General features: G+C 40.1%; 1 protein-coding gene across 1 annotated transcript in view; it reads right to left on the minus strand.

Moving 5' to 3' along the window:
* The window catches only part of LOC119724026, a 108,063-nt gene that overhangs the window by 63,206 nt on the left and 26,491 nt on the right, over positions 1-18,366 (minus strand). The window contains exons 27-50 of the mRNA XM_038194948.1: positions 18,076-18,232; positions 17,708-17,892; positions 17,015-17,153; positions 15,916-16,125; positions 15,706-15,772; positions 15,278-15,441; positions 14,746-14,873; positions 13,892-14,033; positions 13,510-13,740; positions 12,729-12,929; positions 12,161-12,310; positions 10,572-10,784; positions 10,146-10,352; positions 9,901-9,992; positions 9,717-9,777; positions 9,025-9,286; positions 8,320-8,566; positions 5,576-5,630; positions 5,075-5,330; positions 4,703-4,943; positions 4,416-4,473; positions 1,836-2,079; positions 887-1,133; positions 350-404 (exon numbers count right to left, since the gene is read on the minus strand). Of these exons, the coding sequence (XP_038050876.1) occupies positions 350-404; positions 887-1,133; positions 1,836-2,079; positions 4,416-4,473; positions 4,703-4,943; positions 5,075-5,330; positions 5,576-5,630; positions 8,320-8,566; positions 9,025-9,286; positions 9,717-9,777; positions 9,901-9,992; positions 10,146-10,352; positions 10,572-10,784; positions 12,161-12,310; positions 12,729-12,929; positions 13,510-13,740; positions 13,892-14,033; positions 14,746-14,873; positions 15,278-15,441; positions 15,706-15,772; positions 15,916-16,125; positions 17,015-17,153; positions 17,708-17,892; positions 18,076-18,232 (4,012 nt within the window). The remainder of the gene's footprint in view (positions 1-349; positions 405-886; positions 1,134-1,835; positions 2,080-4,415; positions 4,474-4,702; positions 4,944-5,074; positions 5,331-5,575; positions 5,631-8,319; positions 8,567-9,024; positions 9,287-9,716; positions 9,778-9,900; positions 9,993-10,145; positions 10,353-10,571; positions 10,785-12,160; positions 12,311-12,728; positions 12,930-13,509; positions 13,741-13,891; positions 14,034-14,745; positions 14,874-15,277; positions 15,442-15,705; positions 15,773-15,915; positions 16,126-17,014; positions 17,154-17,707; positions 17,893-18,075; positions 18,233-18,366) is intronic.

Genomic DNA, 18,366 nt, shown 5'->3' on the forward strand with positions numbered 1-18,366 from the left:
GAGGCAACAGTAGCAAAAATGGAAACAACGGCAACAGCAGCAAAAGCCTAAATCTGCTACAGCAGCAATAGGGCCAACAGCAGCAAGCAACCGCGGCAACAACGGCAACAGCGACAACAAAGAAAACAGCGGCAACAACGAATAAGACAACAAGAACAAAAACAAAACAACAACTACAACTACAACTACAACAACAACAACGATTGCATTTCTCTCACGCTTCACCGCTGCCAAGCACCATGTAACCCCACTTTACCGTACCCACAAAATAGATTTTGCCACATAGTGCTACCGCAACAACTTATCTTTTTGAAAAAATAAAGGATTTTGAGAAATCGAGCAGACTTACGGTTATTTGACTCCTTCTCGGGAGGCAACTGGCACGTGCTTCCAATGATTACTCCCTAGAAAACAGAGCACATTAAAAACAACATAAAACATAATACACAATTTGTACAAGATTGTGAAATATAACGAATACAAAATATCGGAAATAACATGTACATCTGAAACTGATACAATGAAATAAAAACATATTGGCTTCAGTTTGAGTTGTGGCTTAAGTTAGATCTGAAGTCCCAACAGTAATTGCAGCACCGTCTGTGTTGGTGACATTGTAACATTAAACCGTTGCCAAAAATGGTCTTAAATCAAAATTCAATTAAGAAACCATTATGCAATCGCTACACTTTCAGCTTTTTTATCTCTACAAAGTTAACGTTGTTGGAGGTGCTGCCAACGAAATTTGAATAAATACAAACAAATGGGTGCATGTTCACAGTTGCAGCACCGGGAAAAGCGTCCTTATTCTTTGCCGCGCAATAACAGCTACCTTCTATGAACAACCTGATTGTGTGTTACAACAAGCATGTTCTGCCCATCTCACCTGTAGGTTGAGTCCTCTTAAGACGCGCTGGACAGCGGCCGGTCCCACATTGTCTCCCAGCTCCATCCGGAATCCTCTGACCGAGCCATCCCCAGGCAAGGCCAGAGAAAACCTAGCAGTACAGAGAGGTATTGGGATTCTCTGGTCAGCCATGATTGGGAAGTCTGTAGTGATGCCGTCGATGAGGAGAGAGAAGGCCAGATCTACTTCATACTCTTCTGTGCTGTCAAGCTTGCTAATTGAAAACCTGCACACAATAAACAAACATTATTGTAGGTACCCCATTTGAACCTTAGTATTTTTGTCTTAAGGGTCAAAGCTAGACAATGGAGAAAAAAAACATTGGCAGGGTACCACGTGACGCTTTAGGGCAATGTAATTGTTTTGTTTGATTTGTTTGTACTTCCGTATTACGTATGTCTGTATGCATATTAGGTAGCTTTGTTGCGGCCTCTTTCCGGCACTTTCTTCGTAAAATGTACAGAGTATGAATAAGTTGATACTGCTGTGATTAATCATGGCAACAGGCCACATTCTAAACAAGAAGTCATTCATATTGATTGCTGATAATTTCTTTTTTCCCCAAGCAGTTTAGAGTTCAGGGATAAACAATTGTCAAGCATTTATTTGTGTTACCCATTACAGTGCTAACAGACCTATGAACAAGGTGAAATATTTTAACTGAGGATGAAATTTTACTGCAAGAGTCAATATCTTTTCATTTCGTGAAGGGCACAAACAGAACTAAAGCACAAGATTGCAGAGAGTGTAGCGGGTGCATAGTGTCACAAAAGGAGGCTTTCAGTTTACACTTGTGTCTGCCAAATCAAGTGGAAAGGAACTTCCAGTTAAGCTCAAAATAAACACTACTTAAAATTATTCAAGTTTTACTTAGTTTCAAGTTTACTCAACAAAGATTCAAAAGGTATCTTTTGTATCTAAAACCTACCCGACACGGAAAGCGTTTCCAATCATGAAACTTTCTTCCTTTCCCCACTCGTAAGAAAACAGCGAGACGTTGAAGAACCACCGCTCTAGCCCGACAGACAGCGTGTAATCACAGGGGTCGATGATGAACCAGGCCTTGGAGCTGATCTGAGTCACCTTCAAGTCTAGATTTAGACAGCAGTGGAGACTTGTGCAACTGCTGCCGATATGGCAAGTAAAGTTGTCTCGAATATGCACTGGACAATCTGGACAAGGAACAGACGTATTCAGTAAATGGTTCCTACGCGCTTAATAACAATTAATAACAATGAACTGTGACTACATGACCTATTTTTTGTTTGAACATTTATATCAGCCGTGCGAAGCACGCTGATATATTGTGATCGTCACTTTTCTGTCTGTCTGTCTGTCGTGCTGTCTGTCTGTCTTCGGGCAAACAGTCACTTGACCAATGAAAAAAAGGCCATAACTCCTAAACTATTCAGCCGATTTCAAACAAACTTGATCAAATTAAACCTTGACCCATGCCCTACATAGCCATGTTCATATCCGGCCACTGGTCACCTATTGGTCAGTAGGGGTCATTTTATGAAAAAAAATTAAAAAGCAGTTTTACATTTTAAATTTTTGCAGCCGTGTACAGTGTATTTTTTATCTGTAATTCTCAAATTTCACATTCCTGACTTATTTGGTTGTCGAGTTATTTCAAGTTTATCATTATTCAAAGGCACGTAAAAACAATACAAAACATAGGAATTCTGTGAAGGTTTCAACCACCACGAACGATGCTGTGGATGTTGTGTGACATTCAAAAACTATGTCATCCGTGCGCGTACGGCCGACCAGGGTGACCGTTTAAGCCGATTTTCGGCTAACTTTGACAAAATTTTTGTTTAAAAAAGAAAGAGTTTGACGGAAAATTTGACGGAATCGACTTTTTTGGCAGATTTCTGGCAGAATTCTGCAAAATTGGTTATTTGACAGAAAAACAGCAAACTTGAACAAAGAAAGTGTACATTTGTTTAAAAATGATTCAATCCTTTCAAACAAATCCTTGCATAATGGGACAGGTTAGCTGGTCTAGGTGCTGAGGTTCACTGGGAAATGGACTTTGTCATGGCCGGCGCAGATCCGCGTTTTGCTCGAAATTTACCAATAATTTCACAACATCCTTATGTGACTAGATTGTTTATTATGTATGAATCTTAATTAAGGTAATACTACCAATCTGCATGTGATTTTAAGTGTTAATAGTGTATTTCGAGTAATTTTGGGTAATTTGGCAGATTTTTGATAAATCTGACAGATTTTTGATGTGCATTTAGCAGAATTTGGCTCTGAACTGACGGTCACCCTGCGGCCGACCTCATTGACAGGCAATTGCACGCTCAGTGCCGCACTCTCCATAGTCTTTGTACACAACCGCTTAAAGCTATAGGCCATCATTTGCAGCCATCCGAAAAGTAACTGGCGTAATTATTGTTGAAAACATACTTGGTTGAAAGATAGTAAGGGGAATAAACTCCCTGTGAAATTATTCTTTCTGGCAAGCTGTCATTTTGAAGTAATCAACGAAAGAAGGCCTTTCCAACGGTAGGAAAACTTAATTTAGGACAATTTAAATTAGTAGTTCGTTTTGTTTTTCGGTGAAGCGCGCGCAAGCATTGGCACGACGCACACTAAAAAGCACGCGCGCGCAGTTGCTATAATTCGTCGGATCAGTGCGCGACATCGCGTGTAGCTGCAATCGGCTCAGTGAGAACGCGTCTCGGACGCTGAATTCAAACACGATTCAGCAACTTTTGATTTGAAATTGAGATCCTAGAATGCTGTTTTTCTCGGAATACACAGCTGAAGCTGAGCTGAAACGTCATCAGGTTAGTTGTTCAGTATCCTTCATTAGATTTTGAACACTTTTGTTGCTTCAAACGAACAAAATGCACAAATTACAAATGATGGACTATATCTTTAAGTGGCGTCTGGATACTGCATTTAGGTTTGTTTTAGCGGCAGTGCCACCTGCGTGAAGGTAGCCGCGTATTCGGCCAAATACTCCGCCGCGGATTAAAAAGTACGAAAGCCAATAAACAACACTACTGCTGTGATTAATTTGTGATGGTATATGGGGATTAATCTACAGGCATTAACTACTGTTTCATGTATTGTCTTGGCGGCTATTTTATGTAATGTTTCGTCGGGCTTTATGTCAAAGTTTCATAGTTGTTTCTCTTACTTTCTTTTGCCGATCCCAGCCACATGTAGCAATGGTCACCTTGTGGTCAGTGCGAGTCAGTACTCAGACAAACCGTTAAAACGGCAATTTAGGCTGATATCCGTGCTTCGGGAAGTACATTAGCTTTAGTTCTAGCTGGCAATTCACAACAAGGCGGTGTTTGACGTCACAGTCGCGAGTAAGGGTAAACCGGGATTGGGGTAGTTAAGACTAGTTGAAACTACCTCTTTGTCAAATAAATTTGGTAGGTATCATATTAGCTCGCATGCGTGACCAAAATGTTTACGCTCTGTTGTCAGGAAAATGTTCTGATGATTTTATTCCTGCGGGAAATTAGTCAATACTCACTGTCGCCATCGTCAGGGAGTGCTGGAGGGAGGTCGCAGGGTTGTTTGGACAAAAATGTCTATGAATAAATGATAAAAAGTACGCATATGATTACAAGTATATTCATACAAAAGACAGGTTATCATAATTCAGAGTTATGAAAGTTTTATTTCAGAACCCTTTTCAAAAGAATCAAATCTTTATCAAAGCTGATATTGGTCAATGAGGGAGATCTGTCAAAACCAAGCACGTGCAAATGTATATTGCATTCAAGTATCAACGGGCGAACAAACGATCAATGCTCTCACCTTCAGTCTCAAAAAGTCAAGTACCAAGTCAACTGCTGCGTCAGTTACTTGACCCACAAGGCTATCCAGGTAGCCAGAGATGGTGCCATCCCCAGGCAGGGAGAAGGTGGTACTGGAGTTGCAGATTGGTATGGGTACATGAGATGCCTGCAGCAGGTGAATGGGTCGACAGGTGCCGTCTATGCACAGGGTTACTGACACGTCAATTAGGAACTGCTCTGTCAGCTTGTCAACATTAAACCTGATTAAAATTAGTTTAAAAAAAAAACATTAATGCTGCATTTATTCACGCTTTTTATCAAAGCATGCATATTCTAGATAACTTTTTCATTAAAAAAAGTGCGCTTCCCTTATCTGCATAGGCCTACTTACGCTATATAAACAGAGTCACTGATACCAACAACTTTATCCACTCCCCAGTCGTATTCAAAGAGCGTCAGATTTTTGGACCAGGACCCCAGCCCGACAGACAGCTGGAATTCACAGGGGTCTAGGAGGGCGTAAGCGGTGGTGGACAGCTGAGCGAAGACCAGGTCAAGGGAGGCACAGCATGTCAGGCCCAGGCAGTGGTCATCCACTGAACAGGTCAAAAGGCTGGATGAAGACGGTAGCCTTAAGAGTGGACATCCTGAAGAAATAATCAGTATAGAAGCAAAATATATCACTGGGTGCACTTATTTTATTTTACTGATAATGATACTTTGAACTTGGAACTGATTTCATCCTTGAAGCAAACTCATTTCGCTTACGCAATCAGTGCTTGAAAGTTAACGGCTGTAAAAAAAAATAGTTCGGAGTAGCATTAAACATTGCCCGATCTGAAAAAGGGTTAGCGCTTCATATTGGACTTTGTTTTTAAGATATGTCACTTACTGTTTTCAATTGGGGCAGATGTCTCCATTTTACATTGTTGTTTGCCGACATATTGCTGAATTAAAATAAATTAAAACGAGGTTTTAAATTAACAGGTGGCAGAAACGAAATAATGCAAAGATTTTCCTTTCAGTCAATATGTGCTATACGGTTCAACTTTTGATAGCGATGCTCACGATACTAGCCTTTGAGAGACAGAAGCAAACGACAAGTGTATTTAGGAGAAGAAAGTTTTGTAGATAAGCCGAATATGTGAAAAGTCAAGTTGTGCACGGAAACACAACCTAAAATGGTCAATGCTCTAGTATGGAGCAGTGTTGTAGTCGAGACCGGATAGTCCGAGACCGAGACCAAGACCGAGACCTGAAGATTCGAAACCGAGACCGAGACCGAGACCAGCCCCTTCAAGGCGGACCGAGACCGAGACCAATATGGTCCGAGACCGAGACCGAGACCGCTGATAATAAATAACAATAGTCGAAATAAAAAACAAGACACGTTATTATAGTTGATAGTTGTAACCTTTCTATTCACAAAGATTACAGACCAACATTTTGACCAGTGGCAGTGTTGACAAATTGATACATGCCACCTTACTTGAGCAAAAAGTAGTTACATTTAATTAAGAAATATGGGCTTTGACATGTTGTCTGCACCTAATCGTGACAAAAGTAAAAAGTTAAAGGCAGATGTTTCATCTGTTATAGCAACTCGGATCCTAAACTCCACAGTCACCCCTTGGTTTCAGCTATGACTTCTAACGGATATTTAAAGATGCAATTTTAATTTTACATTGTGCCTCTTTTTTCCTAAAATAAATATAGGACTTAACTTCTAACAAGACTTGTGTAATTGATTTTAAAAAATGGGAGCTAGAACATGTTAAATTAATTATAAATTTCTGTCATAGAATGTGGACTTGTACATGTAGACCCACAAGTTGCGAAGTGGTAGCCAGAATGTGCCAGATTTTTAATTTTTTTCTGAACGGGATTTTAATTTTTGAGGATTAATGGGGTACTTCAAAATGAGCAGCCAGAAAATGGGGTCTCATCATACACTCTCATGTCAACAGTGAGTGGTAACTGGTAAGAGTGTGCTGGAAAATCAGGTAGGAAAATTTACTTTTTCTTCAAAATACTGTCCCAAATTAAAGAGAACATTGTTTGGGGTCAAACTAATTTGAAGCACCTCATTTATCATCAGAATACAAGTGATTACGCCCACAAGGGTGGGCTAAACTACACAATCCCCGAAAATGGTTGATCCTTATTGCATAAATTGTTACAAGTTTATACTTTGCTTTATGTGCCCGACTCAACAGATAAATGCCGTTCCTTGTTCCAACTTGTTCCAAATCGTTCAGTGACTGGTACTGCTGCAGCTTTACATGTACTTTGGGGACTTTCCAAGGTGCAGTCCAGTCCAAACCGACCACGATCTATAACAAGCTTGATCTATGGGCTAGCAAATGTTTTAACTATCAACGGTACTGAACAAAGTGAACAAAAAGTAATCGATCGAGCTGTAAAAGCTACATATTGCCGGTCTTGACCCGAGACCAGCGAAAATATCGAGACCAAAGGGGACCAAGAATGAGACCACAGCTGCCGAGATCGAGACCGAGACCGAGACCAGCAAAAAATGGTCTCGAGACCGGTCTCGAGACCGAGACCGGTCTCGAGACCTACAACACTGGTATGGAGCTATTAATAGTTCATGACTTTTTCTACCAGTTCCATTCTAGCTATTCCAATGTTTAACTTCAGTGCAATCAATTATTTCAAAGTGCTCCTTTACGTAGCCATGACCGTCACGTTGTCCATGCATTTTAACAAAAATATTGATTTTTTTGGCCGAGTATACGTACATGTGTATGTACGCTATGTCATCATCATTTATGTAATTTTTCCAAATTAACAAAGTACACTCTAATGGTTGACAACGTATTTACAAATTGATCGATTTCTGCTTAATACTGGGTCTTCCATTAAGTCTTTTGATCAGAACTGATCTCCCATGGGTCCAAATAGGGGTAATAATAAAATAAAACATTATTTGAACATTACAATTGATAGAATCAAATTATTATGTATATTCTCATTGCACAGTATGAAACAAACATTATTTTAAAAATGGAGACATAAAAAATGCTTTAAATTTAGCGACGAAGCTGTATTAGGGACATGGAAGAAATTATTCTTGCTCCCTTCAGCTACACAAGTTGTACCTACGTCTTATAAGACGTGCGTAACTACTAATTATTTTAAAGACTTATATTTGGTACTTACGACTTATCTTCTGCGTTCATCTTATAATTCCTACGTACAACATATAAATTTAACACTTTTTGTACGTATGACGTTTGCACTTTAACTCGTGCGTATATGACTTAGGTGTCGCACGTAGAAGATATAAGTTGTACGCACAAGTTACAATTCATAGGTCGTACGTGCGATTACGTAAGTTGAACGTACGTACGATATATAAGTCGTAAGTACGCACGATACATAAGTCGTACGTACCTACGATATGTAAGTCTTACGAGGTATAGTTCGTAAGTGCCAGTTATAAGGAAAACGTATGTGTTTAAGGCACACGTACGAGTGCGTACGAGATATAAGTTTTACTCACGGGGTAATAAGTCATGTCCCTAATACAGCTTTGTACGAACACGTTACCAATGAAGAAGAAAATCTCATTGTAATATGTACAAACTTTTCTTATGCAAACAGGATGCTTACCTCAATTCCTAGTCTTCGGACACCAGCCTGAATGGCCAACTCCCCAACGTTCCCGGCAAGATCCCGGGCAAGACCTGCAAAGCTGCCGTCCCCAGGCAGCTCAAAGGAAGCATTGAGGTTACAGAATGGGATAGGGACCAAGGAATCCTGAAGGACTGGTGTGGTCGTACAGTCACTGTCGATGCAGATGGAGATGTCCAAATTGATCAGGAAGGATTCATCAGCATCAGACTTGTCAATAATCATGCTGTAAAGGAAACACATGTAATTTGTAAAATCTGTTTCCTGAGTCCCCCTCAAAGAAACTCCCTCGCTACTGAACATATGTAGCCTACTACCAAACTACTTATTTCTCTGATATCAAGATTGCCAAAATCATAATTGTCCTTCAATTCAAGCATGCATGGATTCAGTTAACTTATCATTCAAAATTGTGTAAGGTTCATTGATGCTTAAGCCTCGTAGCATGTGGGACACAGACGCAGTGCATTATTTTATAAAACAGGCACATGATACAAATAAAACCCATAAAGCATGGTTTTCTTACTGGTAAAAGATTTCAAACAGAGCAAAGCCTCAGGGTTGACATTTTTGGGTGATGTGCCTGAGTTAATTAATTTTCTACAAATATGAAAGTTAGACATATAGCTCCAGCGACCAATTGGGCTTTACATTTGGCGTATTTCCATTTTCGATTCAACAAACCTTAAGGTGACCGACTTCCCGATGGTGACCACCTCCCGCTGACCCCAATGATAGGAGAAGATATTCAGATCCCGACTCCAGCTGCCCAGAATCATCGACAGCTGATAGTTACAAGGATCAAATATGAAGGAGACCTGGGTACTGATAGGAGTGATCCCGGGAATGGGAAGCTCCAGACAGCAATCGAACCCTAGACACTTCTCCAGTAGCGTGCAGATCAGGTTCCTTGGAAGGTGGGGTAGTTTGACATTTCTGGGGCAAACTAGGAAAATATAAAAACAAACAAATGTTATCGTATCGCTATTTCGTATCTTTCAGCCATATAACAGCACACCCGATTCTACACGAAGATCGGCAAGATATAGATTTGTGGCCGTTAGGGAAACTGATCGTTCTGTTGTTAAAATACTACGTTTTAACACAAAGTGTCAGGCAATCTGACTGGAGGCTGGCTATGCCTCTCGTTTTTTGTGTGTGCCAAATTCCCAAAAAAGTACTTAGTGAGACCGACAAGAATTAAGTGAAATATCCCTTAAACATTGACTTACTCTGTTATTTTACGTACTGTTTGTAGTTGGCACTTTATCAATCTCAACGCTTAAAACTATCTCTGGTTAAACATAGAAAATAAGAAATATACTACACTATCTGAAAAATAAATTAAATGGCATCACGAAAGATGTTTAGCTTACTTCTTTTCCAACCGTTCTGTGTTACTTGTGGACGGACGCATGGCAGCCGACTGATGTACTCCTAATATTAGCAGAACGAATTAATTAGTAAAATGGCAACTAGAGATTACTCACGCTAGTAAATAATAAACCCGTTCATTGTCGGTGAATTTTTTGTGCTTAAATATTGCTAGGAAATACTTACAAGTAGCCCCAGGTGTTGAAGAATTGCATCAACTGCAGAATCCGCCGCATTCTGACCAACCATCTGCAAGAAGCCTGAAACAGTTCCATCGCCTGTCGACGGAAGAAGATGTATTAAATGAGTTTCTAACTGCTCTAACTGCAACATTCCTATGTTAGCTAAGATGATTAAACCACTTAAATTGCAAGTACACGCCTTTGCTTGTGATCCGTAATTCGAACAGAGGCATTTTATTCAAAGCTTACCAGGAAGTGTAAATGTTGCATTCTCGTTGCAGACTGGGATTGGCACTCGGGTCCTCTTGAGGATGTCGATAGAGGGCGTGATACATTCTGAATCTGGCAGGCACAAGGACAGTGCTAGGTCCAGTACAAACATCTTGTCCTCAGTCAGCTTATCTATGATGTAGATGAGTGTCACAGCCTTGCCTATCTGGATCTCTTCTTGCGTACCTGGATAAAATATCATAGTTGAACATTACAGCGAATCAGTTGCAAGCCTATCGTTCTATTTTGAAATAAATATTTCGTCAAGATGTTTTCTCGCCTTAAATTTCGCACTAAAAATAGATTGAATTTGAACACTGACAGTAAAAGTAAAGTCATTTCAATTCAACTTTAGAGCAATATCAGACTTGATACCAACAGCACCACTTTTCACGCCGCACTTACCCCAGTGGTAGTCAAATATGGTGAATGTCAAAGACCACTTTCCAAATCCTATGGACAGCGTGAACTCACACGGATCTAGAAGCAGCCAAATGTTGACTGATAACACAGTGATTTCTAGATCGAGTTCGGCGCAGCATCGAACTCCCAAGCATCGATATGAAAGCTCACAAGTCACTCCACTGGGCAGCGACTGCAGGCTGACTTCTGTGCAAACTGAACAGGATAAAATGGCAACGATCAAAGAAAGGCCTGATTCAATTGGCAAACTCAACTAAGTAACTTCCGACAATGTAACAATTCAGGAAATAAAGAAGTTAGGATAATTAAAAAAGCAACAGAAAAAAAGAGTGCCATTAGACAACAAGCACTAAATTTTAGTTCGCAATTCCTGTTCGTCAATTGGAATACGATACAATACGATACATTACATTACCTTACCATACCATACCAAACCATACATACGACGATATGCCATGCCATGTCATACCATGCCATACCCAAGTCTCACCATGCCATATGCCATCCCATACGTTCCCATACAATACCATTCCATATCATACCATACAATACCGTATCATTCCATACCATACAAATCATTTATAAAGCGCTCATACTCATAAATGGTTTCACAGCACTGATCCATAGCTAGAATAATATGAAAACATGAATCGTAAAATATATGCAGAAATATGTTTTCAGGGTATTTCCAAAGCATCCAAGGAAGGATACGTGCGGATGTAGTGATGGAAATCATTCCAGAGTCGAGGTAAATGTGCAAGAAATGCTTTGTCACCAGCTGCAGTAAATGGTCTAGGCACATGGAGCAGGGTCATGTCCAGGCGAAGTCTTGCAGAGTGATGCGGCATGATGAGAGAGCAAAGACAGGTCGGAGCTTTGTTGTTCGGACACTTGTAAACGAGACTGAGGACTTTTGAATAGAAATACGTTGCTTGATGGGAAGCCAGTGTATATTTGTTTCAACTTGAATAATTATACCATTGCTGCACTATAATGGACGCCCTGGAGATGTTGAATTTGGGATGGTGAGTTTATTCCATAGAGCCGAGAGTTACCGTAATCAGGTCTTGATGCTACTAAAGCTCGGGTGGCATGCTAACAAGCATTCTTATTAATTTATCCGTATAGTCTATTGCGAGCAATATTGGATAAGTGGTAGCGTAGTCGGCGACGGAGTTTGGACACACGGCGACCCATTTTCAATGTAGAGTCGAACTCAACACCAAGACTTTTTGCAGATGATGCAGGAGGAATAGAAAGGTCCGAAATCGTGGGGGGGAGGATATTGATACCTCAAAGACAGTGGACTAGTCACAACAAGGAATTCAGTTTTGTCACAATTCAGCTTTTTTATGTTTGATGTTAACCATTTCTGTAGGTATAGTACGCATTTGTCGGGAGAGCGCTGTTCACTGAGACGGGAGTTTTGGGATCAGCAAAGGTACAGTCCAACGTCATCAGCATTATGAATGATGGTGCATACCTTCTTAATGTCTGATAACGCCTGACACCGGGCATATAACATAACACAAAAACAGAAACAAGCAAACCATTCGAAACACTCTCCTTACCTTCCTCGTCCTTTGAAACAAGTGCGCCTGTGTCACACTGTCCATCGTTTATCTTATCTCGAAGCCCAATGAACTCCAAAAAAACGTTGACGGCTTCCTGTCCAGCATTCCGGCCTACCTCATTAACAAAATCCCTCAAGTTATTCCCGCCTGTACAAACAAACAGAAAGGCAAACAAGGTATCAGGAGACCGAATCTTACATTCGATCTGTTCATTTTTTATATGCAGACAACATTATTACCAGAAGCAACAGAAAACAAGCTGATGAAAGACATGAAATGCCTAGGACCTAATTAAAGTTCCTCGCTGATACTTAAACCCACGGCCTTATGCTGACTTAACAATCCCATTCTGCTCTAATCTCGATCATCGACAATCCTCATTAAGAATCACGTCCTCAATATATTTTTAAGATTTTAAGCAGATCCCTACCAACTTTAATTAAACCTTATCTATGAAAAAGTCAACAGTGCAAAAACGTTTGTCTGGCATTTAATGGACCAGCACATTAAACTTATTTGAACATCCAATAGACATGTCATTTCCTTATTATTTGAATCTGTTTACCCGGAAGGGCGAATGAGAAGTTAGAGTTGCAGAATGGAATAGGAACTCTGTAGTCCTGGATGATGTCCACATCAAAGATGCAATCATCGGCGCCTTGACAGATAGATGCCCCAAAGTCAATCTCAAACATCTTCTCCGATTCTAGCTTGTTGATGGAGTACCTGAGGGTGATTGGACCGATGTTTTGCTGCTCTAGTCGCCCTGTTAACATGCATATTTTAGAGTTCAATAAATTAATTATAGACAAGACACGTATGACGTTCTAATGGCAGGGCTTTGAATTTTTTGGGCGAAAACTGTAACAAAATGCCCCTTAACATTGACGTGTTTGTAAAACAGATGAAAAGTAATATTGATTTTCGCGTAAATGGCGGCCATATTGGATTGCCCAGCATCATTGTAGTTGGTCACTTGGAATGAAGTTTAGTCTTGAAATGATGTTTGATAGGTTGGTCAGAATAAACATAGGTTTTGACTCACAGAAATGCATTTCCATGTTTTTATACGTTTTTTTTTAATTCCTTACAGAAATGTCCCATGGGCATCCCATGGGATCCCACTGAGGTCCCATGGGATGGGAAACCCGTGGGGTCATCAAGAACACCATGTAAGTTAAAATGATCACCACGGGTGATTTTATGCTTATCGTGGAAAACCCATGGGAACTGTTGTCCATGGAGATTGCATGGACAACATGGGAACACCATGGGGATTTTATGAGCTCCATGGGAACATATGGGGATTGTATGGACACCATATTCGTAAAATGACCGTGACTCACCCCATTCGTAACTTAACAACAACTTCTTGTACTGCAAGTGCTGAAAGGCAACATACAAAGTGAAATCACAGCCGTCAACTTCCACCAAGACTTTGAACGAGCGGCGGAATTTTAGGTCCTCAATGTTGAGTTCCAGACAGCAGTCTAGACGGAGGCAGTCCTCACGCAGGGAGCAGTAGGCCACCTTGGCCACCTCCGGGGGAAAAACTGGCAATGTTGAGAACTGACAACCTGTGCAAATCGATACCAATACATTGTAAACAAAACAAAAACCGATAATAGTTTGAAGTCATTGTTAATGATGGTAAATTACACAGGTCAGGTGTAACAGGAAAACAATATCAAAAGACGGCAGTAAATGTTGTATTACATTTCTACTCACTTCTATCATGCTGAGAAAGTCTGGCTTCCAACTCAATCCTAGTTCCCGTAATTGCAAGTTGCCTCTCCTTCAGAGCAGCAATGAGCTGTGAATGACTCATACCAGTTGGCGTTGGGCAGGGTTCTTTACTGCTTATTAATTCCTGAAATGGGAAAAACCTGTCATGAACTTGAGATTGATTTTTTTTATGTATTTTAAAAAGAAATCTAAACATTGCTGTGACTCTGTGACTTCCCGAATATATACAGAGATGTTTAGGCTGTGTTCATATTCTTCTGTTAGCCTATGGCCTTTTGGTATTTTTTCTTGTGACTCACTCCATGACGTACATCCTGAAATCATAATCAACCCCCCAGCTGTGTCAAAAGTTTTTTTTGGTCATAGAAATTCATTACAAATAATGCAAACCCCCCCCCCCCTCCCCGCTCTGACACCAAAAAATTAAACTGCTAATAATGTCCTCCTGTGCACAAAAACCGGATAGAACCAGCTTGGTTTGGGGGTATTTGTACACTATGGTGTAATATAGTGTTAACAATCGTCGGATTTGAACAGCGCACCCTAGAAGTATGGTACGAGCCCCCCATTTTGATTTTTGGAGGCCAAGTGTCCGGACAAAAAAAATGTCGACATTTCAGAATTAGTTGCTGATGAAAACCCCCCGAAAATTAAACTGCTAATAATGTCCGCCAGTGCACAAAAACGGATAGAGCAAGCTTGGTTAGAGGGTATTGACATTTCAGAATTTGTTGCTGATGACCCCCCCCCCCCCCCTGCAAAAATTCCTGAATCCGCCCCTGATTGATGATTGCACATTAATTTCGTTCCTAAGCCTCCAACATCGTATAACCTACCTTGGGTATACCAAGCACATCCAGAGCATAGTTCAATGCTGCCTCTGTTCTTGCTTGCAGTAACTCCTCCCCGGTGTCTTTGAGTAGATTCCTCATAGTAGCACGGCTAAAATACTCCTCAATGTCAACTGCAGATTAATATTTTACAAGACATAGTGCGGTTTTTATTTTATAGCATATGTAAACCTTTATTCGGTTCATGAGTCATTCACAAGTAGAATCAGAAGTCAGGTTACAAATAAAAGAGGATAAACAATGACAAAGGAATGCCACCTCGTGGCTCATTTTGATGACTTGTGTCTAATAATGATAACTGGTGGTGATTTAAAAGTGGTGGCCGTGCAGCCGCGTTTAAGGCAGAATCCGCCGGAAAAGTAAGGGTAGCACTTGACTAACTAGAAAGGAAGTGGAGACTTGTGACCCCTTGTTTATGTTTTAAAAATACAACTGCAATTATTAAATTATGTCAACGGTGGGATTGTGCATACAGTAGTGTTCTATATGGTTTTTCATTTGGATGTCTACTGCTTACTGTCTGGCCACGTGATGGTTCCATTCAGATAGCAAAAGGGCAAAGAGATAGCAGAATCTTTCAACACGTGGATAGATGGCAAACAGTCCGCATCTCCAGTCTTTGGGCAGAGGGCTACGGACATGCTGACAAGTAATTGAGTCCTGCTCTTCTCGATGATGACTCTGGGTGATAAAATAAGCACAGTGCATATATGGATCGTTTCCCATCAAATGCATTCATAGATGGTAACCAAACACTCTCAATGGATTCAATAGAAATGGTTATCACTTCCGTAACTATCGTACCAGTCACACCAAATTATTACATAACGTTATTTTGATTTACTTCAAAAGTCAAGTCAATAACAACGTTTTTCTTTTTCGAATGTTTTTGCTGTTATTCACAAGAGGACACACCACCATCATCCAACATTAAATACAAAATACCTGAGATGCAGCTCCATGTCATCAACAAACGGTATGTCAAAGGGCACTGAAACATTCCATTCTTTGCCTAGAGATAAAATACATCAAAGTCCAAATATCGTATTAATTTACATACTCTACGTTTCAAAGTCCTCGTTCCCTTTTCCCATTGCGTTCCCTTTTCCCATTGTCTCTACATGCCTTAACTAACACGGCGACAATGAAACTTACCAAACTCGGTATCCAGGATGTGCTGGGTGTAATTCCAAGAGTTGACCCCAAGTACAAACTGGAACTCGCAAGGGTCAAAGCGCATGAATGCTTTGAAGGCAAAAGATACCATGAAGAACTTGACGTTCATACAGCACTCCACGCCGAGACAACTAGGATCTATCTTACAGTACACATTCTCTGGCAAGGAGACTTGTAGTAGGGGGCAGCCTTGTCAAAGAAAAACAAAACAAAGAAAGTTTCCACGTTACTATGTGTATAAAATTCGTCATTAAAAATAATAGGTTAATATGAAAAGTAATAAACTTTTGGTGAACAATGGATGACCAAGCACCAGGCATTCTTCTTCCAAGTTTGCTGGAAAAAACATAAAAAAACCATGATTAGTAATCATGCGCTGTCGCAATATTGCGTTTAGTAAAAGCGGGTATGATGTAGATGTTGGGATATAAAATGGTGCATGTATTCTTAACAACGACGTCACGAATAATTAATCATTCCAAAGACTAAGAGTGTCGTTACAAGGCCAAGCATTAAGTTTTTCCTAAATTGGCCAACTTCTCTGTTGAATTGAATGTCCGAAAAACGTCTGCCAGCGCGGAGGATTATGTGTTGAATTGGGAAGCAATAATTTTGAAATGTGTTTAAGCATCAAAAGAATATCATGTTTCATAAATATACAAATCGTTTATTTTTTTTTTTTTATTTGAAAACATTACTTGCAAGGTATACCATTGCAGGATATGTTTGAAAGACGAACCACTTTACGCATCACAATTTAAACATACAGGGTATCCCCCACCCCCCAAAAAAATGTCCCTCTGGAAAGTGTACAGAATTCTCGAAATTTATGGGGACAAAAATTCAATTTCAATTATAGAATTGATGAGCCCAAACATTTTTCTTTCTTGTGTGAAGTTTTTGTTAGATTCGGTTCAGTGGTTTTAAACAAAGGCCATTAACACCTGTCCATTTTGCTCCATTTTATAGACCATAAATTTGGGGATAGAGTAAACCAGAATTGATTGCTTAGGCTTAGGAACAACCAAACAAACCAAACAAGACAACTTCAGATATATACGGATCAACCCGCACTTACGATCGTCAGGTTGCCTGTATCGCTTGAGTAAGGTCTCTCTGTCTCCTTGTGAGCTTAGACCACGCTGTTGCAGCTCAATTCGCAACATATCATTGGATAAAGACTCGGGAAGAACGCACGGCTTGTCACCAACAAGTTTCTTCAGTTCAAAAAGACAAGTCAAAATCTAAATTTTTTAACTTCTTCGTGCCTTAATAATACAGCGTAATAATTGAATACATGAGTAACAGCTTAAAACCATAACCCTCCCAACTCCATCAAACTCCATCCCACCATTTATTTTTTTTTTGGGGGGGGGGGGTGGAGGGAGATTTTATTGGCAAACCATGAGTACCATGTAAATCAAAATCCACCTGTAGCAATGGTGGATTTGTGGTGGATATCGGCGGATTTGGTCCTATAGCATTATGTGAAGCAGAGTCAGTGGTGGATTTTGGTGGATTTGGTACAGTTCTTTAATAGTCACACTCAGTAGGAACTTAGGTTAATGTAATTTATTACGTTTATGTTTCTGCAAAAATCTAAACAACTGACTCAACTATATCACTAGATTACAATTCTATTAATGGATTACAATTGCAAACATTTTAACGTTAAAAAAAACGACTACAACATAATTGATTTAACTGAAAAGGTGTTTTTTTCTTATTTTGCTCACAAAATACTTCTGTTAGTCACTGAGTTATCACTTACAACAATCGTCTTGAAAACGGTCAGCAAGTCATCTGCCGTTTTCTCCAGTCCAAGCTTACGGGCAAATGCAAGAATGGATCCAATCTTCAAGTTCCTTAGAGTGAAGTTCTTAAACGGAGACTCTATGCCAAGTTTTTGCTCAGGAAAGCCCAGTACTTCCTCGATCTGTTGTCTGTTGCCTTCAACTAAATGGAAACGATGGGAAATGGCAACCACGGCACAATAGCTTGTTAACAACGTATAAGATAAATTATGAAATTTGACACAGGTATATATTGTGCATTACGTTACGTTCTCCGCAGAAAAAAAGTTTTTAAAATAATCAAAAAAAAAAACTGCCCAACAGACAAACAAATTATTCCATATACCTGTTTTATCAAGAGAGGAGGTTCGTACTGGTGGTAGTTTGCTAGGGTCGGGTCTATCGGTAGTGGTGTCAGGGGGAGGACTGCGCTCAGGGCTGGTGTCTATCGTCTCCCCATCCTTGTTGCGTCCAAGCAAGGAACCTTCCTTCACTACATTTCCCTATACAAATGTTAAGAAAAATCAGTCATGTTGCCGCAACAATTTGTGCCTTGGAGTCTCGGCAAACTCACCAACATGCCAATAAAGCCCATTACTTGAACGTTGTTGTAATAATAATGATGATAATATAAGGG

Source organism: Patiria miniata, unplaced genomic scaffold (assembly GCF_015706575.1).
Source record: "Patiria miniata isolate m_02_andy unplaced genomic scaffold, ASM1570657v1 HiC_scaffold_17, whole genome shotgun sequence".
Taxonomy (NCBI): Eukaryota; Metazoa; Echinodermata; class Asteroidea; order Valvatida; family Asterinidae; genus Patiria; species Patiria miniata.